Below are 24865 nucleotides of genomic sequence, written 5' to 3'. Positions count from 1 at the left end.
GATTATGCAAAGGATGTCAGTGGTATAATTCCTAAAGGGAGCAGATGTGAACAGTTTGCCGTGTATGTGTGTGTGTGTGCATATGCACATGTGTGAAGACATTTTGAAATTGATTACAGAAAATATGTATAAAATGCAATATCACATTTCAGTATTATGTGTTTTAGCAAACAGTTTCTAAAATAAGGGTATTGACCCATGGAATTAAAATATCACTGTAACAGCTAAGAAAGTCTTTGTTATGAGGAATGCTGAAGGAATTCACTAAAAATTTATATGCTTTGTCCTTTGTTATATAGTGACAATCTTTCCTGAAGCCTGGACTAGTGCATGTACATTAAAATGTTAATATATATATTATATTAATATACATATACTAAGATATCATAAAAACTACCTGTGATTGGCATATATATGCACATCTGCTGTGCTGTGCATTCCAAATGCTGAACGGCTAAGGGCCACAGAAGTTACTCTGGGAACTCAGAACTTCAAAGGCATCAGTTTTCTCTAAACTCTGTCGCACAGGTGCAGGTTTCCTATGCCTGACAAATGAACAAATGACAAAGGGATGCTTTCCCGTGCACTTAGTCCTAGTGGCCCCTCCTCCCTTGCCCTTTCTGCTCAGCTTTGTGTACAATTTAGACAGCACCTTCATCTCCAGGATGCTTCAATTCTGCAACACTTATGGGACAGTTTATTCTGGACAATAAAAAAAAAAAAAAAAAAAAAAAACAAACCTGACCCTACTCAGCAAACCCCCGTGCTTGTTAAACTGCCTTTTGAGTTTGTATTAAAGCTCCCTTTGCTGTAAACGTTATTTACATCATTGCTTGCGCCACACTTCCCACAGTATTTTAGAACCATTGATTATCTGTGATTAGAAAAAAAAAAAAACACTACCATTTAATGTTGCATTTAAGGTTAGGCTCTGAGAAAACACAGTTAGAGGGAAAAATGGCATCTTTTTAAAGTATATAGTATAGGAAACATTATAGTTTTGATAATGTAAACACTATAAATGCATAGTTGAAAAGCACACAGATCAGAAAATGTTATAACTCTCACTCTCTGGGTGAGTTTCAAAAAATTTAAGTGTCTGGTATTTTAAGATTTTTCTCTGTTTTTTTCTTACCTGTTAATTTGTTTATACAGAGCTCTTATTTTTCTCTGTTTCTAATTTCAAAATATATAAGTTATATTTATAAATAAATAAACTCTTACAATTAAATTATAAATTTGTACATTCTCATTGTATTGTAGAACAAGTGGCAATTTTTAAAGCTTGATGAACTACCTGTGTCAGTTTTATTTCATTTCTTCTAAATATTATTCAAAATTGCTAAAATATTCTTCTAAATATGACTACCTTTCATAAGCTTAGAACACTGCCTTTCAATTCTATTTTTATCCTTAGAACTTGATACTGGCCAAGACGTTTCTTTCTTTTTCACAAGGAGATCTTTAAAAATGTAGTTACACATGTATTTCAGCCCTATTTAATATAAATAAAGTTTTCATATAATGGTCATTTCAAACATTTACAGCCAATACTTTAAAAGGATTTCAAGTAGCTGGTTAGGAATTAGTATGTTTTAGTATGACCTCATCTTTATGAAATGTCTGATGGAAAAATTTCAAAAATTTTTCTCAAGATGCACAGCATAAATGTGACCATGTAATGCAAACAATTAGGCAGGCCACTAGCCCTACACCCACCAGTTTTCCTTATAAGGACATTTGACTTATGTTTAAGAGGTTAGATTTCTTTATTCTTCTCCTATTTTTCTTATGTTCTAAAACATTCTTTAACGCTTTTTAATTTTTTAAAAATCTTACAAATCATATATTGTAAAGCAATACATTTTGCAGTTAAATCTCCATTGGGGTATTCACCATGCGACTTCTTTCTGATTATAATTTAGAGAAAGAAAATAACTTTCAAAATGTTGCTTAATGTATTATAAATTTGACCTGATAATTTCAGAACAAAGCTCACCCTGCAAGCTTGCCCTTCAAGTGTTTTGACTTCTACTTACTGGCAAGACATTAGAACAGACTCATTTTACATAGAAATCTCTGGGAAGCAATCAATAGTGCTCCGTGACTTCCTGTCATTATGAATAACATGGTTATGTGGCAACAAGTGGTGTAGAGGTCGCAGAGAAGAAAGATGTTTCAGACTATCAATAACTCATTTTTTCCCATGCCCACACAAAGTCATTTAAGTTGCTTCTTGAGGCTTTCCTAACCTCCTTATATTTAGTACTATCCTGTTCCTGTACAAACTTTGCTCTCTATACAGATTCATGGATATCAATTTCTAACACACTAATTCCACATAAAACTTCACCAAGGTGAAATCAGCAGTAGTAATATCGTTTATTTGTAAGAACCAGTGATATTAGACTTAATATGTGTGCATTTTTATTCTTTAGGTGGCTTTGGAGACCATGGCATGCCAAAGAAGCGAGGGGCACTCTACCAACTTATAGAGAGGATCAGAAGAATTGGCTCTGGTATAATAATGTTTAAAGTTGCAGACTCTTGACTTTCTGTATAGTGAATACGATACCCATAGAAATTCAGTTAATTAAGCTCAGTGGGCCACTGCTCTGTGAAGTAGGTAAAGGATATGCTGAGAGAGTCCTTTATTCATTTATGTTTTGTTAATTGGTATTTCATGTACAGTTTTTAGCGTTTCAGCTGGAGAACACTGAAACATTATTTTAGTTTAAGGTTTCCCTTATATAAAATAATTTATTAGTTTACTATTGATATTTATTTCCAGTTGATTAAATTTTATAGCAAAATATTTCTACAGGCTATATATCTGCATCAATTTTTATCAAATGCAAAAACACCAGAGCAGAATTTGTTTTGAATAAAAGTTACTTTTATTAACTTGAAAAAGGCTTTTTCAGTTTAGAAAACAGTTAAAACCATCATGGTGTTCCATGCCTATAATCTGTAGCATGTTAGAGGTTGGGTAAGGTGTATTGGCATAAGCTAGAGGTGGTCCGAGCTACATTGTGAATATTAGGAATACAAAGGACCCTACCTCTAAACAAACAAACAAAGAAACAAACAAAGAAACAAACAAACAAACAGATAGCAAACATATAACCAATGCAAAACCCCAAACCAATACCATAGCCCAAACAAACCATAATTTTTTTAAAATATTTTTTTATTTTCCTCAATTACATTTCCAATGCTATCCCAAAAGTCCCCCATACCCTCCCCCCCCCCCACTCCCCTACCCACCCATTCCCACTTTTTGGCCCTGGCATTCCTCTGTACTGGGGCATATAAAGTTTGCAAGTCCAATGGGCCTCTCTTTCCAGTGATGGCCGACTAAGCCATCTTTTGATACATATGCAGCTAGAGTCAAGAGCTCCGGGGTACTGGTTACTTCATAATGTTGTTGCACCTACAGGGTTGTAGATCTCTTTAGCTCCTTGGATACTTTCTCTAGCTCCTCCATTGGGGGCCCTGTGCTCCATCCAGTAGCTGACTATGAGCATCCACTTATGTGTTTGCTAGGCCCCGGCCTAGTCTCACAAGAGACAGCTATATCAGGGTCCTTTCAGCAAACTCTTGCTAGTGTATGCAATGGTATCATCGTTTGGAGGCTAATTATGGGATGGATCCCTGGATATGGCAGTCTCTAGATGGTCCATCCTTTTGTCTCAGCTCCAAACTTTGTCTCTGTAACTCCTTCCATGGGTGATTGTTTCCAATTCTAAGAAGGGGCAAAGTGTCCACACTTTGGTCTTTGTTCTTCTTCAGTTTTATGTGTTTTGCAAATTGTATCTTATATCTCGTGTATACTAAGTTTCTGGGCTAATATCCACTTATCAGTGAGTACATATCATTTGAGTTCTTTTGTGATTGTGTTACCTCACTCAGGATGATGCCCTCCAGGTCCAACCATTTGCCTAGGAATTTCATAAATTCATTCCTTTTAATAGCTGAGTAGTACTCCATTGTGTAAATGTACCACATTTTTTCCCCAAACAAACCATTATTAAAATAAAAATGAAATAAGAGTCCAGGTTCAGTGGTACTAGACGCTAATCCTAAGGACCTTGGTACAATTCTTAGCACCAACATTGCAGCTTACATTTATAGCTCCTAGGGTGCCTGATGCTCTCTTTTGGCTTGGGTAGGTATCAGGAAGAAATGTAGCATGCAGACATACATGCAGGCAAAACACCCATATGCATGAAAATAAATACATTTAAAAACAACTGCTAAAACATCAAATAATTGTAACTTGTATGTATACATACATATAGTTCATAAAAACTTCATTGTGGTTTCATAATAAGTCCATACCCATTATATTTATCATGATTTGTCGTTTCTCAGAACTTTTTGCAAAGTCCTTTATTTGTGTTTCTTCTCCTAACAGGCCTTCAGTTGATACGTTAATAATTCAATGGCCAAAGAGTTTGCTTTCCAGAAGTGACTTTTCTAATACATTTGTTTGATGATATTGAAGAGACAGACACATTTAAGACTTTGTCCTAGGAGCCTATGTTCAGTATTTGTCACAATGAATCACTTAATAGTGGGGGCCATCACAATGACACTGACTGATGAGTGAAAAATACTCAAGACCATCTTTGAAAAGCAAACTCAGCAATAAAAATTACAAGAATGACAAAGAAAAGAAGACTCTTGACTTGGAGTATACTCTAAATAGGCAGCATTTTTGTTACAATGTTGTACCAGTCTTTGGGTCAGGCTGATAGCTGGATGCTAGCACAGGAGATAGGGAAAGAGCCAGCCTGTAATCTCAATGACCAGCACCGTATTTTTCTTAACTATGTATATGATATAATGATTATAGCTTTAGGTGGTACTATTGGAATAGCAACTTTGATTGCAATGATTAAGTACTTGGACAGAATGACTTAAAGAATTAATCTTGAAAGTGATATTTTATCAATTGTGATGAACAGCTCACGGGCTGATAAGAGAGTCAGCATAAAACAGTTTTTCCATGACCTTATAGTCTTCTAGACTTCTGTCCTCTGTTGTCTGCAATGTAGGAAGCCATCATGACTCATCCATAGGTCATTAAGAAATTATATTGGGACATGGCATACTTAAATATTTGTATGTATTTAATAAGTATGTAAAATGACTGACATTTTCCTTTAACGTAGTTCATGCATATTTATACAAATACATATATGAGACACTTTAACCTTTATCCTTTAAGAGGTATATGACTCTGACTGAGGACTTCTGTTTGACAGAATGCTTTAAATGTCACTGCAGGCTTGGAGCAAAATAACACGATGAAGGGAAAAGCACCTCCAAAATTGTCAGAGCAAAGTGAGAAAAATCGAGTTCCCAGAGCTGCTACCTCAAGAACGGAAAGGATATGGCCTGGGGGTGTCATTCCTTATGTCATAGGAGGAAACTTTACTGGTAAGACATTCCCAGTGAGTATGTGTGTTTTCTAAAAAAGAAAATCTATTATATAAGTTATATGTTTTTATAGACCATTACTATAGAAAATTTACTTTACAATCAAACCTGGAAAAGGGGCTCAATGAACTTGGATTGCTAATTTCAATCATCTCTGAACTTGAAATCTCTTTAGTCTTGCATTTTAGAATCTTAAGTATTTTCCCAGATTTTAAAATGGGTTTCCAATTTGTCTTGGAAAAGCAGCTTCATTTTACTAAGAGGAAGAATTCATACCCCGTTCCCAGAGTCTTGGGCTCACATATTTGTATTGCTAGAGGGACTTAACTCTCTGATTATAAAATGAGTGTGGATGCAAAACAATGACTTGTTTCTGGTGCTGTGAACCAGACTTGGTTGAAGTCAGTGTTGCTTGTCATCTTGAACTGCCAGCCAGGATGAGGGAGCTAGCACAAAGCTCACCTCCTTGCGAGCACAAACTGTTTTACTAAAGTTATGAATTCTTCCAGGCAGCCAGAGAGCCATGTTCAAGCAGGCCATGAGACACTGGGAAAAGCACACCTGTGTGACGTTCACTGAGAGAAGTGATGAAGAAAGTTATATTGTGTTCACCTACAGGCCTTGTGGGTAAGTGGAGAACGGACTGCACTATGGAAAACTGAAAGAGGAAAGCCTGTAGGTGGGGTCCTGTTCTTCCTGTTTGCATTGTACTATAGCCAAGAGAGAATCTGTGCTTTGCCTGAGAACATCTCCATTCAGAAAAATGTATCTTATGATCATTGGGCTTTGTGTCCCTTTGCAGGTTATGTTTCATGTAATTTAAAAAAACATGTTAGCCCTTTCTCGAGAGCTTTGTCTGAACTCCTGCAACCTCTCATGGCTAGTTCTGTAGAACAGCCAACGACCATACCGCCCAGGCTGTGCCCTTTCTCCTGCCCACCTTAGTCACCACAGATAGAAAATGCCAGACAGCCTTAATATTTTAAAACTAGCCAGATAACTCAATACCTGGATAAAGACTATCCTGCCCTAGCCTTCTTAGCCTTCTCCCACAGCAGAGGCTACAAACTATAGGTGCCCTGAGACCTACATGTCTGCCGCTTCCTCCACTCTACCACCTGCCCTGTCTACTCCCTCTAGTCCCCTTCTTTTCTTCCTGAGACCCAGAAGTCCCACCTTTTCCCAGTTTGCCTAACAATTGGCTTCTGCCTCCTTTATTGACACAATCAAAAAACAATTAGAGAATCAATACCTCCTGCTATAGGTTATTTCTTTTGCTCCAGCAGTTTTCTATGGCTTTCCTGTCTGCATTTATAAGCTTTGCTGTCTGTATCCAGTATCCCTGGGAAGTCTAAGTAGTCTGTTTTCTACTAGTTACCCACCTTTCTTTGGACTCTGCTGTCCTGTGTTGGTACTCAGGTTCTCCTCCATAGCATCTCAGGCCTTTAGGACCAAATACCTGCACTTTTGTCTGTCTTTGTTTGTTTGTTTGTTTTGTTTTATTTTGTTTTTGAAGATATTTTCTTTATCTACATTTCAAATGTTATCCCTTTTCCTAGTTTCCCCTCCAAGAATCCACTATCCTCTCCCCCATCCCCCTGCTCCCCTAAGTAAGCACTCCCACTTCCTGGCCCTGGCATTCCCCAGTACTGGAGCAAAGAACCTTCACAGGACCAAGGGCCTCTCCTCCCATTGATGACCAGCTAGGCCATCCTCTGCTACATATGAAGCTAGAGCCACAAGTCCCTCTGTGTGTTTCCTTTGATTGGTGGTTTAGTCCCAGGGAGCTCTAGGGTTAGTTCATATTGTTGTTCCTCCTATGGGGTTGCAAACCCTCTCAGCTTCTTGGGTACCTTCTCCAGCTCCTTCATTCGGGAACCTGTGCTCCAGCCAATGGATGACAGTGAACATCCGCTTCTATATTAGTCAGGCACGGGCAGAGCCTCTCAGGAGATAGCTATATCAGGCTCCTGTTAGCAAGCTCTTGTTGGCATTTGCAATAGTGTCTGGGTTTGGTGGTTGTTTATGAGCTGGATCACTAGGTTGGGCAATTTCTAGATGGTTATTCCTTCAGTCTCTGCTCTGAACTTTGTCTCCCTCCATGGGTATTTTGTTTCCCCTTGTAAGAAGGATCAAAGTGGATACACAATGGAGTATTACTCAGCTATTAAGAACAATGAATTAATGAAATTCTTAGACAAATGGATGGATCTGGAGGACATCATCCTAAGTGAGGTAACCCAGTCACAAAAGAACACACATGATATGCACTCACTGATAAGTGGATATTAGCCCAGAAGCTCAGAATACCCAAGATACAATTTACAAAACACATGAAACCCAACAAGAAAGAAGACTAAAGTGTGGATACTTTGATCCTGCTCTCTTGTCTTAATTCATCAAGTTGTAGTCACAAGAATAGTCTTCCATACATACTGGTTCACACAAGATTTCAGAATTTCTAAGATTCATTGATGTTTTCTCCTATAATTGTGTTTTCCAAATGTACTTAAAAGATAGCAGATACTTTCCTTAAAGTATTTTTAGGAAAATAAAAATAAAAAAGAGGATTTGGTATTTAAAGAGAAATGTGTGGCGATTCAGGGGGAGTTGTGTAGGAGGTAGGAGATAAATAGGATCAATTTATATGCATATATTAGAGTAAACAAAGTATTATATTAGAATAGATAATAATTTTAGGAAGTTGGCAAGGTGTCCCAGAGAGTAAATGTGCTTGCAAACAAATCTGATTGCCTAAGTGTTCTACAAAATTCACATGATATAAACAGAGAATAGACTCACTAGTTGTCTTCATATTACTACACATGTATCAAGTAATTTGTACTAACTCCACCACACAATGAATAATAAAAGTAAACATTTTTCAATGAAAAAATATTCTTTAAATACTGAGATTATATTTCACTACATACTTCTACAGCAGAGTGCCAATAGGGATAATTGTTATTAAACCCTTTGAGTGTGTTTTCTAAAGTTATTTGAAAGGAAGACTGTCACTCTCTATTTTAGAAGTGAATATCCATTTATATCCAAGAACATTTTCATGTACGTCTGACCTGAAAAAACAAATTCAACATCCTCAGAAAAACATCATGAACTTAGAGTAATATCCACACAAGCTGTTTCTGTTCTCATATCTCTCTCCAAATCACATAATATTGCAAACTATAGTTGTGACCCAAGTAGTGACAAATATTTTAATAAAACGTTTTAATAAAATTTTAATAAAAGTCCTTTTATTTAGGCTAGGGATATAGATCAGTAGTTCAGGGAAGTCACTGTTCTTCCAGAGGACTCAAGTTTTGTTCCTATCACACACATCAGGGCTACCTGCAAGTGCCTATAACTCCAGTTTCAGGAGACCCGATGCTGTGGCTTCCATGAGCACCTGTAACTCCAGTTTCAGGAGACCTGATGCTGTGGCCTCTATGAGCACCAGTACTCACGTTCACAAAACCCCCATAAACACATAATTTAAAAAACAATTAAAAACTTTTAGAAAGTCCTCAATGGAAGCCTTCAAATTAATTTGCTGTACTTGGAATTTACATTTCTATATAGATATCTGATTAAATGCAGCTGGTTTTGTCTTCCAGTGTTACTTTATTGATGGTTCTGTCCGTCTTCTGTTCCCTGTCATCAGAAGGCACATATTGTTGGACATCTTTGTTTCTGATGGTTTTAATGGTCAGTGGAGAGATGCACGGGTAGCCAAACACAACCATTACAAACAACCATATCATTACAAGATGTTGATTTTTCTTTTTTTCTGTTTTTCAATTTTGTAACTTTTTTATTGAAAAAAAAAGAAGAGAGATTATGGTCAGTGATCATTAAATCACATCAGTGCATTTATCTAATTTTTAATGTATTTTTAAAATAATTGAAATAGGACTTTTTCATACAATATTAAGGTTTCCCCATTCCTATATTCCCCCAAGCCCTCCTACCTCACCCAGCATCCAGATCTACACCTCTTTTTGCTCACACTCTTTCTCTCATTAGAAGAGAGTTCTCTAAAAACAGTAAGAAATATCTGTTGAAGAATAGGCTTTCAACCAAAAATGCTGATTTTATAATATGATTATTTAATTTCCTTTGAACTTATTATCCGAAGGTCTTTTAGACAGGAGGACTGATCTAACTGCTACAATTGCCTAAGTAGTCTGTGTTCACATATAGAAATTAAACAGGTTACTTAATTCTTTTGGAGAAGATACATTTTGGCCTATAATCATGCCTTTTTTACTCCTTAAGGGAAACACACTTAATCTCAGTGAGAAAACGTGGGCGTGGCCTCACCACATTATGTTCAGTTTCCCCAAAGTTTTTTTTTCTTTACTTTTTTTAAATTGTATTTTTAATTTACATCTCAAATGTAATCCCCTTTCCAAGTTGTCCCCCTAACCACAAGCCTATCCCCTTCCTCCTGCTTCTATGAGGGTGTTGCCCCCACATCCATGCACTCCCCTCTCCCCACCCTCTCATTCCCCTACACTGGGGCATCAAGCCTTCACAGTACCAAGGGTCTCTCCTCCCATTAATGCCCATCAAAGCCTTCCTCTGTTACATATGCAGCTGGGTCATGGGTCTCTACATGTGTATCCCTTGGTTGGTGGTTTAGTCCCTGGGAGCTCTGGGAGGTCTTGTTGGTTGATATTGTGGTTCTTCCTATGGGGTTGCAAACCCCTTCAGCTCCTGTAGTCCTTTCTCTAGCTCCTCCATTAGGTACCCCATGCTCAGTCCAATGGATGGCTGCAAGCATCCACCTCTATATTTGTCAGGCTTTGGCAAAGCTTCTCAGGAGACAGCTATATCAGGATCCTGTCAGTATGCACTTCTTGGTATCCACAATAGTGTCTGGGTTTGGTGTCTGCAGATGGGATGGAACCCAAGTAGGACAGTCTCTGGGTGGCCTTTCCTTCAGTCTCTGCTCCACACTTTATCTCCATATTTGTTTCGATGAATATTTTGTTCCCCCTTCTAAGAAAGACTGAAACACACACACACTTTTTTCTTCCTTCTTCTTGAGCTTCATGTAGTCTGTGAATTGTATCTTGGGTATTCTGGGCTTTTGAGCTAATGTCCACTTATCAGATAGTGCATACTATGTGTGTTCTTTTGTGATTGGGTTATTTCACTCAGGATGATATTTTCTAGTTCCATCCATTCACCTAGAAATTTCATGAATTCATTGATTTTAATAGCTGAGTAGCATTCTATTTTATATCCATTCTTCTGTTGAAGGACATCTCAATTCTTTCCAGCTTCTGACTATTATAAAGAAGGCTACTATGAACATAGTGGAACATGTATCCTAATTACATGTTGGTCCATCTTCTGGGTATATGCCCAGGAGTGGTATTGCTGGATCTTCCAGTAGTACCATGTCCAATTTTCTGAGGAACCACCAAACTGATTTCCAGAGTGGTTGTACCAGCTTGCAATCCCACCAACAATGGAGGAATGTTCCTCTTTCTCTACATCCTCACCAGCATCTGCTGTCACCTGAGTTTTTGACCTTAGCCATTCTGACTGGTATGAAGTGGAATCTCAGGGTTGTTTTGATTTGCTTTTCCCCGATGACTAAGGGTGTTGAACATTGCTTTAGGTGCTTATCAGCCATTTGGTATTCCTCAGATGAGAATTCCTTGTTTAGCTCTGTACCCCATTCTTAATAGGGTTATTTAATTCTCTGTAGTCTAACTTCTTGAGTTCTTTTTCTATATTGGATATTAACCCTCTATTGGATGTAGGATTCATAAAGATCTTTTTCCAATTTATTGGTTGCCTTTTTGTCCTATTGACAATGTCCTTTGTCTTACAGAAATTTGCCATTTTGTGAGGTCTCATTTGTCAATTCTTGATCTTAGCGCATAAGCTATTGGTGTTCTGTTCAGGAAAATTTCCCCTGTGCCTATGTACTCAAGGCTCTTCCCCACCTTCTCTTCTATTAGTTCCAGTGTCTCTGATTTTATGTGGAGGCCCTGGACCCACTTGTACTTGAGCTTTGTACGGGGAGATAAGAATGAATAGATTTACATTCTTCTACATGCTGACCTACAGTTGAACCAGGACCATGTGTTGAAAATGCTCTTGCTTTTGTTTTTTTGTTTTTTGTTTGTTTGTTTGTTTTTCCAGGTGATTTTAGCTCCTTTTTCAAAGATCAAGTGACCATAGGTGTGTGTGTTCATTTCTGGGTCTTCAATTCTATTCCATTGATCTACCTGCCTGTCTCTGTACCACTAGCATACAGTTTTATCACTATTACTCTGTAATACAGAGAAGACCTAATACTAATACTCTTCAAACTATTCCACAAAATAGAAACAGAAGGAATACTACCCATTTTTTTGTTCTATGAAGTCACAGTTATGCTTATATCCAAACCACACAGAGATCCAACTAAGAAAGAAAACTTCAGACCAATTTTACTTATGAATATTGATGAAAAATACTCAATAAACATCTTGCAAACTAAATCCAAGAACATGACAAAACAATCATTCATTATGATCATGTAGGCTTCATCCCAGGGATGTAGGGATGTTTCAACACATGGGAATCCATCAACATAATCCACTCAAACTCAAAGGAAAAAAATATGATCATCTCAATAGATGCTAAGAAAGCATTTGACAAAGTTCAATACCCCTTTATGGTAAAATCTTAGAAAGATAAGGAGTTCAAGGTCCATACCTAAACATAGTAAAAGCAATATATAGCAAACCAGTTGCCAACATCAAACTAAATGGAGAGAAACTTGAAGCAATCCCCCTAAAATCAGGGGCTAGACAAGGCTGCCCACTCTCTCTCTCTGTCTATTCAATATAGTACTTGAAGTCCTAGCCAGAGTAATTAGACAACAAAAGGAGATCAAAGGGATACAATTGGAAAGGAAGAAGTTGAAATATCATCATTCATTTGTAAATGATTCTATGAGGTAGATGGCATGCTTTGAATGCAAGAGAAGAGATTGAGCAATATAAAAAGCAGTATTTCTCAACAGGAGACAATTCATTCCTATGTAAAATCAGACAGTGATAAATGGAGAAGTCAAATGAACAAGTACTCCTTGCCATGTGGGTTCTGTCCTGAGATATAGTTAACATATGCACTGGGGCTCCATTACAGAGGGTTCAGTTTTCTTCTGCCAGTGAGTATTAATTGCAGATAGCTTCTTGGTTATGGGTGGGAGCCTGCTTGTGTTTCCTGTTTCGCAAAATGAATACCGGGATATCTTTGTAGACTTCTTGTCTCTGATTGATTGGGATTTTTTTTTCTCTTATTGGTCTTTTGTTTACTTTATTTGTTTTTGTAGTTTTTGTGTTTCTTTGATGTTGGTTTTGCTTTTGTCTGTTTTAAAGAACGAGAAAGAACATGCTGAGTGGAACTGAGGGAGAAGAAAACATGATCAAAATATAATGTATAGACATTTGTTTCCATTAAAAAGGGAGGGGAGGATAGATAACTGAAGACGATTCTCCTAAAGATTTTACAGGAGAAGTCTGGGCAAATACATCCAACCTAGGCCATTCTTCCATTTTGCTTAGTTTCTGGTCTAGAACAAGGCAGTAACACATGCATGGGAACATATTGGTCCCTGCGGATGTGCAGAGTCTTCACTATTTGTCAATTAAAAATTAAGAGCTGGTCATTTCTCTTAGTTGCAAACTACTTGCCTTGCATGCTCAAGGCCCTGAGTTTGATTCGTAACAGAACAAAATTAGCAAATACAGAAATAAAGTTGAATAAATAAAATAACAAATGATCTTTACAGGAAATAAAGTGCAAGACTGTTATTTTTCCTTTGGTGGTATTGTTTCCTAGGCTTTGTTTGTGAGATACTCACAGTGGGGGTGTGCTCCATCCATGGGAGTCACAGTTGCAGCACTTAGTTTGCTCATGTGTTTTCTTTGTGAAAGATGAATACACATGGCTTACCTTGGTGTCCCTCATGGCCCCCCATGCACTGATTTACATGTAGTTGTTCATAAAATTATAGACGATTGCAACATTTTTTTCAGTTTCATGAATTTCTTAAACTGCAAAACAATATAATAATTTATCAGTCACATAAAAATAATTTAAAGAGTTGTAGCTTACCTGAAGATAGTTAAAACTCATCTGCACTCCTAAAACTCAGGGGTTTTACATATAAAGTTGTTTTATTTTTAAGATTATAATTTAATTATATTTCTCCCATTCATTTCCTCCCTCCAAACCCTCCCATATATTCTTCCTCACATGTCTTCAAGCTCATAGCTTGTTTTTCATTATTATTGCATGTATATATGTATATACATATTTATCCATATTTTAGTCCATATGTAACTTGAGAAAAAAACCATATTTTTGAGTATAATGTGTAAATATATTTGTCAATGTTATAGTATCAATGTTGCATTTTGGTGATTTGGGGATACCTTTTCGCATTTTTGCCATTTGCCTTATATTGTTTTTGTTTTTTTTCTTTTAGTAAAGTAATAGAAATGATACTTTGTAGTAGAAATAATTCAATGGCTTTTTATCACCTTAATTATTTTAGATTTTACCTAGAGCTAGTTATATAGTTATGTCATCATTTTTGTTGTATAATGCTGCATATAAGTAGCAAAATTAATCTTTCGTTGAAAGGTCTCAGAATTGGTACTGCATGAAATAGTTAGGACCTGCTAGAATGTAGCAAGTGAGACATGCATCACCCCTTCTGGAGTTCAGGGTTAGGAATTTTATGTCTGAGGCATTGGATGTATAACATTCAATTAACATTCTATGACTCTATGGAATGTAACATGCCTGCAGCATAGTGCAATTGGAATCCCATTTCTTTCTTCTTATAACTGTATTCATTTTATATGTACTGGTATTTTGTTGGTATGTGCGTTTGCACCAACCATGTGTATTCCTGGTACCTACAGAATCCAAAAGAGGGCACTGGATCCTTTGGAGCTGGAGGTGTATAGTCAACTCTGAGTACCCTATGGGTGATGAGGCTTGAACCCAGGCCCTTTGGAATAGTCACCAGTATCCTGAATCACGGACTCTTCAGCCCCCATCAGTCCTTATGTTAATCCAGTAATAAAACACATTGTATTTTTAACACCTTGTCAATCAGGCAACTTTTATAATATCTAAAACTAGGAACTGAATTTAAAGACAGTGTCTCCTTCACACTCACAAGGACAACTATTGAATATGGATGGAACTTTCAGTACATTTTAGAACAGTGGTTCTTAACCTGTCAATCACAACTCATCTGGGGGTTGCATATCCGAAACCCTGCACATCAGATATATATGCTACAATTCATAACAGCATTAAAGAAAATAATTTTAAGGTTGAGAGTTATCACACCATGAGGAATTATTTTAAAGGGTTCCAGTATTAGGAAGATTGCAAAACACTATTCTAGAACATTATTCTTTTTTTTTTTGTCTTATTTTGCTAAGGAAGCTTTGTGTCATGCCAACTGATGGTGAGGAGAAAAATAATAAAATAAAATACAACAATAAAAAATAAAATAATAAATAAATATTAAAAGATACTAGTCAGATTATTTTGTCATTTAGGTGCAGTGAGTCTCATGGTTTTATGTTATAACTATTCACTAATGTTTACCAGAATGTATGTTTTTATAAAAAAAAGTGAATATATGTTATCTTTTTCAATAGGATTTATACTTTAATTTTCCTCCCTATTTAAAGAAATTATGATGAAAAAGTAATGTTTTCAATGAATAGCTGTAATAGTAGCAATTACTATAAGAACAATAGTAGTAACAATAGTAGTACTTACTATAAGAAAACTATCAATAAAATGTGATATATTTTAGTGAAAATTCTTTGATTTTTTATGAGATATTTATGTCATTAAATTTGTTAACTTTAGTCTAATGTTCTTTATCTCTATTGTATTATTAGCCTCTTCAGCAACATTTTTCTAATACTTTTTAATGTTTTATTTTCAATAAACCTACCAATTTAATTTATTTAACTTTTTTTTTTTTTAGGTTTTGCTTCAGTATTTGGATTTAGTCTGTTTGAAATAAGATACCCATGAGATTATCATATATTTATTTCATGTGTACACCATTTTATGACACATTCATACTAGTTGGGAGGGACTATAACATTGAACAGAAGGTGTTTTCTTTCTGCAAGAGAATTTCATTTAAAAGATGTTGCTAGCCAAGATTATTGTATGCAAACAATAGAGACAAGTTAATTTAATAAAAAGTAATTTATTGGGAGGTTTTAAAATAAATTCTTAACCTCATGCAAAGGAAAAACTAGAGAGCCAGGTTGAGGAGCAAAGATCAGAAAGAGCCCCTTGTCCCTTGCTGTACCTGTTTTGCCACTGGCATCTCATCTCATTTCTGACTTATAGGACCTAATTTCTCATGTAGGGTTTATGGAGGCTGTGACATCTGTGAGGCTCTATTCTGTGAGCTAGAGCTGGGGTAGTGAGCAGGTTGGGGTCCTGTCTCCTAAAACGCTTACATTCTATAAAATACAGACAAGAATCAGAAAAATAACACAACACTTTCTTAGAGAAAATGAAACTAAGCTGAGAAGATTAAAGGTCAAATTTGTGGGGAGACTTGAAAGGGGGATGGAAGAGAGCCACGTGAATATTTCAGAGGTTGGACTTTCTGCTGTGATAGACAAAAAGATAGTGAGGCATGAGTTTACTTCATGTTCAAGGTAAAAGAGGGGGCAGTGATAACATGGCAATGACAACATGGCTAATGGTGAGGGATTAGCTATATGTCCTAATATTTGTGGATAATGGTGAGAGATGAGCTATATGTGCTAATATTTATGGATAGTAGTGAGAAATGAGGTATAACTGCTAATATTTGTGGATAGTAGTGAGAGATGAGCTATATGTGCTAATATTTATAGATAGTAATGAAGATAATTTAAGATTTCAGACAGCCAGATTTTGTCAGCTCCATGAATCTATGCCATTAAATCTAACATGCCTCTATACCTTAGAGCAACAAATGCTTTTTACTAACATATGACTATCTAAGTCCTATGTGCAGTATCATGAAGATGCCTCATTCTGGACACAGCTCTTCTTACAGCAGACCAAATGGCGACCACATGGTCAGCCATGTGTTGAGTCTTCAATGTTTTCCCTAGAGATGACAGTTTGGCTTCTGTGCTATTGTCCAGAGCAAGCTGTTTAACCAAACCCAGCATTAGTGAAACAGACACTCGTAATCATCAGCCAGAGATGGGAAATGAGTAGTTTTGAGCATTGACACAATTTACCACAGAGTTGCTGAATAATGGCACACACTGTGATAGTGAGGTAAGAAAGAAATGGAGAAAAATTTAGTGAACCATCCAGCACTCCACACGTCAAATGATAGGCCCTTAGAAAAGGGTACTCACATTGCAGTCCATGAGAAGGATTCTGGGCATAGCTTAAAGGTATAGCCAGCAGGACTGACTGCTGGGGGAAAAGGGAGGCTTCAGGATTACTGGTTGTACTTGAACTGAGAAAGCTGAAGGAAAATGATTTTCCCCAAGATGAGCTAATCAGTGTATAGGGAGGTGGTTTATTTATTTGTTATCTTTACTGAGAGTGAAACTTGGGGGATATACACTGAAATACTCCTCATGGATGTAGAAAAGCTAAGGAAGTTGGCTAGATATTTAAGTAAGCTCTTCAATATGTAGTGTCTGTCTTGAATACATTGCCCTGGATGCTTGTGCTAGCAGTGAATAGAAGAGGGAGAGCCCCTTGCCCTCATGTAGCTTATAGTGTAATGGGACACTTGAACTTCTATGTCCTGAGACATTTTAAAAATAGAAAATAGCTAAAGAATTTAGTAAATAAGTTCAAGACTCTTTGCCACTTTCTCTTCTATTAGATTCAGTGTATCTGGTTTTATGTTGAGGTCCTTGATCCACTTGGACTTGAACTTAGTGCAAGGTGACAAATATGGCTCTATTTTAATTCTTCTACATACAGACAGCCAGTTAGACCAGCACCATTTATTGAAGATGCTTTCTTTTCCCCATTGTATATTTTTGGCATCTTTGTCAAAGATCAAGATATTTTATATTATTTGTGGCGATTGTGAAGGGAATTATTTCCCTAATTTCTTTCTCAGCCTGTTTATCCTTTGTATAAAGGAAGGATACTGATTTATTTGAATTAATTTTATAACCAGCCAACTTGTTGAAGTTGTTCATCAACTGGAGAAATTTTCTGGTAGAATTTTTGGGGTCGCTTATGTATACTATCATATCATCTGCCAATATTGATACCATTATTTTTTCTTTACCAATTTGTATCCCCTTTAACTCTTTTTGTTGTCTTATTGTTCTAGCTAACACTTCGAGTACTGTATTGAATAGATATAGGGAGACAGCGTGGAGTGGGAGGAGGTGTGGGATGTGGAGCAGTCGGAGGGTGGATGGGAATTGAATATGGAGGATAAAAATAAAGGAAAATTAAAATTAAATTAAAAAGAATTTAGTCATCTTAATGAAGACAATATAGTGATTAAACAAAATAATTGGAAGTAATTTTTAAAAGTAAAAACAATCCTAAATCATGGATCTATAGAGAAAACTTTATGGTGTTTTGGTATGTAAACTTTAAATAAAAACCAGGAACATGAGATTTAGATAACTTTCTATAATTTAAGGTAAAATAAAACTTTCTTATATATGAATTGTTTTTTTGTGTGTATGAGAGGTCAGATTGACCTTTAATATATCATGGTGTAAAAATGGAAAATAAATTAGAATGAAATGTCAAGAATCAAGTAGAAGAAAATAGGCTATAACTTGATTTTGCCAGAAACTATGACAGTGTTTTGATTAAGCTATGCATTTTTGAATCATATGTCTCCTTGCCAACACATGCCTGATATTTTTATAAGCATATACTTAATGAAAGTTAATGTCTAGAATCTCCTGTACTTAAGACCTTTAGTTAGTCAAGGATCAAAGTAACACACTTTTTTATTTCCCAGAGTCATTGAGAATAATAGCACTGTGAAATATATTTTTCCTTTCCACTATGAAATCCATCTTATTATGGGAAATTGCTCTGGGTTCAATTATGCCAAAAAGGGTGTTTTAGGATTAAATAGACAGCTTTTCTATGCCCCAGAATTCCTTTTGCAAAGTACTGTGTTCTCTGAATATAACCAGCTAGAATGACTCAATGTGGGTAGTTTAATTGCTATATAATCATCAGATATTTCTGTCTACTTACTGTTGCTTTAAAATAGCAAATATTTTAGTTTAAATCTCCAAACTTTACAAAAAGTAAACCTTTTTCTAAATCAAATAAGTTTTGAATATGTAGGCAATTACTTTTTAGTATGTGGTAAGTATTTGTGTGTGAATTGTATGTATTGTTTATAAAGTATAAGTACAGGCAAAAGAGAATATTTGTTAACTATCACTCTTTCCTCATGAGTCTTTCCCCAAAGACTTCTGTTACTGATGTTTTAACCTGAATTAGTAGACGTAGCACTCACAAGTAATGAGTATGAATTAACTTCTCAAGTTGATATAGCATGAGTTAAAAATGTATAGATATTTAAAGAATGCAAATTTAAGTTGAAAAGAATAAGGGGGTGTGATATGAGAATTTATATTTGTGGAAAATCCACAAGACTGTCAAACTGACAAAAGTGAAATCCCTTCCCATCATTTGAGCAACTAATTTATTGGACTTAAAAATAATAAATAAAAAAGCCTTTGACAGTGTCTAATGCCCTGTTATTCCCAATTTCCAGACCACCTATGGGCTGCTGCCTTTTGATAGTCCAAGAATATTTATATGTAATCTGTAATTATTAATGCTTCAGATGGACTTTATTTGTACTTATGACTACAATCATTAAAACATTTAAAACTTACTTTAAAATAGATGCTCTTGTGAGTTTACATATGATTCTCTGTTGCACACCCTCATGCATGTGCATGGATGGCATATGTAAATGAATATATGCAACCTGTATTTAAATGAAAAACATCAAGTGTATATAAGTATCAAAAATTTTAAAACAATGTGCAATACGTTGTTCTTGAATGCTTAGTATTCTGTCTGAGCATCGACGGGCTTCCGTGAGTAATGAATGGAGTAGTGGAATGAATATTGCACTGTAATATTTAGTAAATGGGCAACACACACATTTTATAACAAAATAACAATGTTTGCAAAACCTGTCTTAGGGTTTTATTGCTGTGTATGACCGAGGCAGCTCTTATAAAGGAAAACATTTAACTGGGGCTGGCTATCAGTTTCAGAGGTTCAGTCCATGCAGGCAAACAGGGTGCTGGAGAAGGACCTGAGAGTTCTACATCTTGATTCAAAGGCAGGGAGCCAGCCAGAAGGAGGGTGTCTTCAATGGGGAACGAAGAAGAGGCTCTCTTTCCCACTAGGTGGAGCCTGTGCATATGAGCCCTCAAAGCCCACCTACACAGTGGCACACTTCCTCTAACAAGGCCACAACTCCTCCAATAAGGCCAAATATCCTAATAGTGCTATGTTCCATGGGCCAAGCATATTCAAACCTATTCAAGCATATTCAAGCACTATCAACTGGTGATTCTTCTTCATGAATTGTCACAGCCTACACAGTGCTTTGTCCTTGAGTATTATAGCTTGGGTATCTTTTGCACTGTGAACTTTGTGAGTTCTACGTGTGATGAGGACAGTTCTTGGATGTTAAATGACTATGTTCATGCTGTCTTCTTACAAGGTGGAAAGGTTGAAGGTTTCTAGGGCATCATCCATAAGGCCTCTGACCTTATTAATAAGGAATATGCACTCATGACCAATTAGTTTTTCAAAACCCCACTATAAACAAGATCATCAGGGTTTTATTGTGACACATAAGTTTTGGGGTGGCCATCCCGAGACTGCCCCACCCAGGGATCCTTCCCATATACAACCACCAAACCCAGACACTATTGCATATGCCAGAAAGATTTTGCTGGCAAATACAGAAGTGGATGCTCACAGTCATCTATTGGATGGATCACAGGGCCCCTAATGAAGGAGCTAGAGAAAGTACTCAAGGAGGTAAAGGGGTCTGCAACCCTATAGGAGGAACATGATATGAACTAACCAGTACCCCCCCCCCCCCCAGAGCTGTGTCTCTAGTAACATATATAGCAGAGGATGGCCTATTCGGCCATCAATGGGAGGAGAGGCCCTTGGTATTGCGAAGATCATATGCCCCAGTACAGGGGAATGCCAGAGCCAGGAAACGGGAGTGGCTGGGTTGGGGAGCAGGGCAGGGAAGGGTATAGGGTGCTTTGGGGATAGCATTTGAAATGTAAATGAAGAAAATATCTAATAAAAATTTGGGGTGACACTGAGATTGAGCGTCTTTATCCAGTTAACTAACAACCATAGGTAATTCACCTTCACTTAGCCTTTGTAATATTATCACATTTTTTATTTGTGGGTGCATGTGTGTATTAATCCGTGTAGCTATTCATGCCATGGCACACATGCAGAGATAAGAGAACAACTTCCTAGAGTGAATCATCTTTCTTTCTATCACATGCATCATGAGAATCAAACACATGTGTCTTCTTTATCTTTTCAGCCACCTTGTCTGGCCCCTTTATTAATATTGTTTCTGCTTTAGTTTGTGTGAATGTGTGTATCTGTGTGCATATGGAGGGACCTGGATTCATATAGGGAACTGTACTCAATGCATCTCTTAAACCACTGATTGGCCCATGTGATTAACCTGTAGCTCTATCCAGCCTGCTCTAGTAATTAGCCTGTGTTATGCCCTTAAGAGGCTAGGATTATAAGAGATTCCAGGCCTATCTATTATCTCCATTGATTTGATGATCTAACCTCTATTCCTTATATTTTTAGTGGAGGTCACTTAACCTCTGAGCTATTGCCCTTAATTAACTTTTAAAGAGCAATATATATATGAATGTATATATATATATGTATTATATACTATATATATAATATATATTATATATAATCATTCTTTTGGCAAGAAGATTAATTTATGTGATGATTATCCAATGTCTTATCACAGATGGGTATTTTTTTTCTTTATCTTAGAGAGATAAAAACAAATTTTAACTCAAGAGAAAAGTAGTGTTAGATTATTGATGAATATACACACTGATAGTTTCTATGGTGATGGAAACATATAGTGATTCTAGATGCAGATATTGAAGACTGACTATCCCTTTCAACAGCACATTAAATGTCATGGTTACCACAATTCTCTCTAATATAACTTCTGAATATTTGTGAAAATAAGGCAAAGATTATTCCAATATAAAGATGATTGTCAAATATTTAATTACTGAGAAACTTACATGAACATAAAAGTCATTAATGAAAGGCTGTTCTGACTCAGGATATGCTGTGCTATACAGGTGATCAGTATTGTTTCTAGGAGTTTCATGCTATCATGTCCTGCTGTCTTCTCTCCATAAGTTCTTTCTGTGCTGTCCACTTTTTTTTATAGATGCTGCTCCTATGTTGGTCGGCGGGGAAATGGCCCTCAGGCCATCTCTATTGGCAAGAACTGTGACAAGTTTGGAATTGTTGTTCATGAACTGGGCCACGTGATAGGCTTCTGGCATGAACATACCCGCCCAGACCGAGACAACCATGTCACCATCATTAGAGAGAACATCCAGCCAGGTGAGACCTGTTGAAACCTGCAAACTTACATTTCTAAACCATGTAACTTTTTTAAAAATGTAGTAAACTCAACATTTTACTATATTAAAAATAGCCATTTCTAAGCTTTCTTTCCTAAGAGGTAGTTTTTTTTATTTTAAATATCTATGCTTTTCATAAGTAGGTATAAGTTCTTGAGCAATAAGCTTACAATATTTAATAATTTTAATAACAATTTTTATACTTAGTTCTTCCATTTATGCTGTATAGACTTAAAGGGGTCTGAGATCTGCACTGATGTATTATAGCTACAGTGATCAGTGCTGGGTCAGATATAATTTCTGGAGAGAATCAATCCATTGAAAATAGTCATGCCCAGGATAGTCTTAATAGGTTCTTAGAGATTTTTCTTCATAGACTTGACTATGAAAACTTTTAAGGATATCTTCATTAATTAAAATATAATTTATGGTTAAAATCTAATTTTCTCTTAGAGTCTTGTGAGTGATACTACTCTCATTGTAAATTATATATTTACTCTAATTTTCATACTATAAAAATACCAGTACATTTCATTTGAAAACAATGTCTAAGTCCTGCTTAACATTTTGTTGTAGGATGCATCTTAAGCATAAGCAGAGGAAGGGGTAACCTATTTTCTTAATCACAGTCAATGACAAGGCTATGTTGAATTTTTAGAATTTTCAGTAATCAGGAGTGTTGATTTTGTTTGTTTGTTTCTTTATTTGCTTGTTTTTCTCCTCATCTACTTCATTCCACTTACCACAAAAGTAGTTGTGGAGTCAGTGCCATGAAAAATACAAAGCTTAGTGTAAATTCTGTGTCTAAACACAGATGGATAAGAGGGGAAAAGGAGACATATACTCTGAGAACATGGCAGGGTGCGCAAAGCGTGGCAGATATTACATTTGGCAAACAAAAATAGTTGTCAAGAAGACTACAATTAAGAGCATTCAAAAGGAAACAAGTAAACTGTAAATACAAGGTGATGGAATGTTTAGGCTGCAATACCTCATGATAATATTTAGCCCCAGTCTACTGCTCTATGCTGTTATATGTGGGTGATTGGTTATTAATTATTAATTACCTGGGGAAGTTATGAAGAATCAAAATAATTTATATAGGTGTAGGAAATTTATGCTTTGCCCTTAACTAAGGAATCATTGAAGGATTATGTCCTAGTTACATTTCCATTGCTATGATAAGACACCCTGACTAAGGCAACTATAGAAGCAAGAGTTTATTTGGGGCCCACTGTTTTAGAGAGTTAAAATTGGAGTGCTTGACCATCATGGCAAAGAATATTAGCAGCAAGCAGGCAAGCATGGCACCAGAGCAGTAGCAGTGAGCTTATATCTTCATCTGCAAGTAGGAAGAAGAAAGGGCTAAGTGGGAATGATGTGGACTTTGGAAGCCTCGAAGTCCACTCCTAGTAACATACCTCTCCTAACATCCCAATCCTTCCCAATCGGTTCCATGGACTGAGGATCAAGTATTCAAGTATATGTGTCTAAGGGGGCTATTCTATTTAAACCATCACAGGTTGGAAACACAACTCAGATTTGGAAAAAGCTCTACCTGCTGTGGGACCTTTAACTTGAGATTAGGAAGTTGAAGCTAATGTTCCTGAGAACTAGCAGAACCCAGCATAAATCGTCTCTTAGAGATGAGTAGCTTCTCCGGATTTGAGCAGGAAAAGGCAGGAACAGTCTCAAAATGTCTTAAGAGAAACATGAGAAGAAATTTTCAAAAGTGTTAGTCTAGGCAGCAATGCAAATATTGGTTCTATCAAACAAAACAAGAGGCACTGACTAACATGCACAAGGTTTTTTGAAAAAGGAAAAAGGCAAACACATTTCTTTTAGCCTAATTTTGGATTTGAAAAACCCTGTAATGATCCTACTTAGTAGTAAAAGAACGATAAGAGCTTCTCTGGGGGAGTATATAAAGATGAGGGAACAGGGATTAAAAAGGTTGCATATACAAGATGGACAGCAACAATATTTAGTAACATTTAGAAATGTTTTCTGAAAGACTATAGTAACATCTAGAAATATGAGAAATATGAGTGTGGTATCCAGAACCAAGTGAACAGATCTTTTAACAGAAGGATATAATCAAAAATCAAAGAAAATGCATATGAGCATGTGGAATTCCCAGGGATCTGAATCAGGTATCAGTGTTCATATTACATTTATATTATTAACAGTGAAATAAAGATGACATAGTACATTTGAAGCTTTTTTCAAGCATCGAGTCAATGAGACGTTTACTATGAACCATCTTTGTATCTTCCTCGATTTGCCAATCATTTTTGTCATGTGGACCAAGGGGGAAAATCTTATAATAGAGGCAATATTTTAAAATGGCCCCTTCTTTTAAGTGTATTTCTGATTCAAGATAAATATATGCCAAAACAAGGAAGAAATGTGTATGCAATAAAAATAGATATACAATTAAATAAATATAGACAATTCTAGAAAATTATAACTCTTAATACATTTTTTCCTAAGCATTCAGGCTGATAGTAGAAAGAACAGTTACTGCATGAAGTTTTTTGATTGACTGGAACTACCAGGGCAGGAATATTCTAGGCTAAAAATATTCACAGTGCAGATTCATTGTGCGTTCTTGAATTACTGTGAATCAGAGGCTTGAAATTAGGTGAATTTTTCAAGACCAATGTCTAAAACACACAAACGTTGGCTTTAAATTTACATGTATT

At 36.2% G+C, this 24865-nt stretch overlaps 1 protein-coding gene across 3 annotated transcripts in view; it reads left to right on the top strand.

Annotated features, from left to right (window-relative positions):
• Tll1 (tolloid-like) overlaps nt 1-24865 on the top strand; it is a 192911-nt gene that overhangs the window by 82032 nt on the left and 86014 nt on the right. For all 3 annotated transcript variants that reach the window (XM_006509314.4, XM_011242185.3, NM_009390.3), the window contains 4 exons: nt 2439-2519; nt 5293-5445; nt 5955-6072; nt 21962-22140. In XM_006509314.4, the coding sequence (XP_006509377.1) occupies nt 2439-2519; nt 5293-5445; nt 5955-6072; nt 21962-22140 (531 nt within the window). The remainder of the gene's footprint in view (nt 1-2438; nt 2520-5292; nt 5446-5954; nt 6073-21961; nt 22141-24865) is intronic.

This window comes from Mus musculus, chromosome 8 (assembly GCF_000001635.26).
Source record: "Mus musculus strain C57BL/6J chromosome 8, GRCm38.p6 C57BL/6J".
Lineage (NCBI taxonomy): Eukaryota > Metazoa > Chordata > Mammalia > Rodentia > Muridae > Mus > Mus musculus.
Note: the sequence above shows the minus strand (reverse complement) of the source record. Positions and strands in the feature narration are given on the sequence as shown.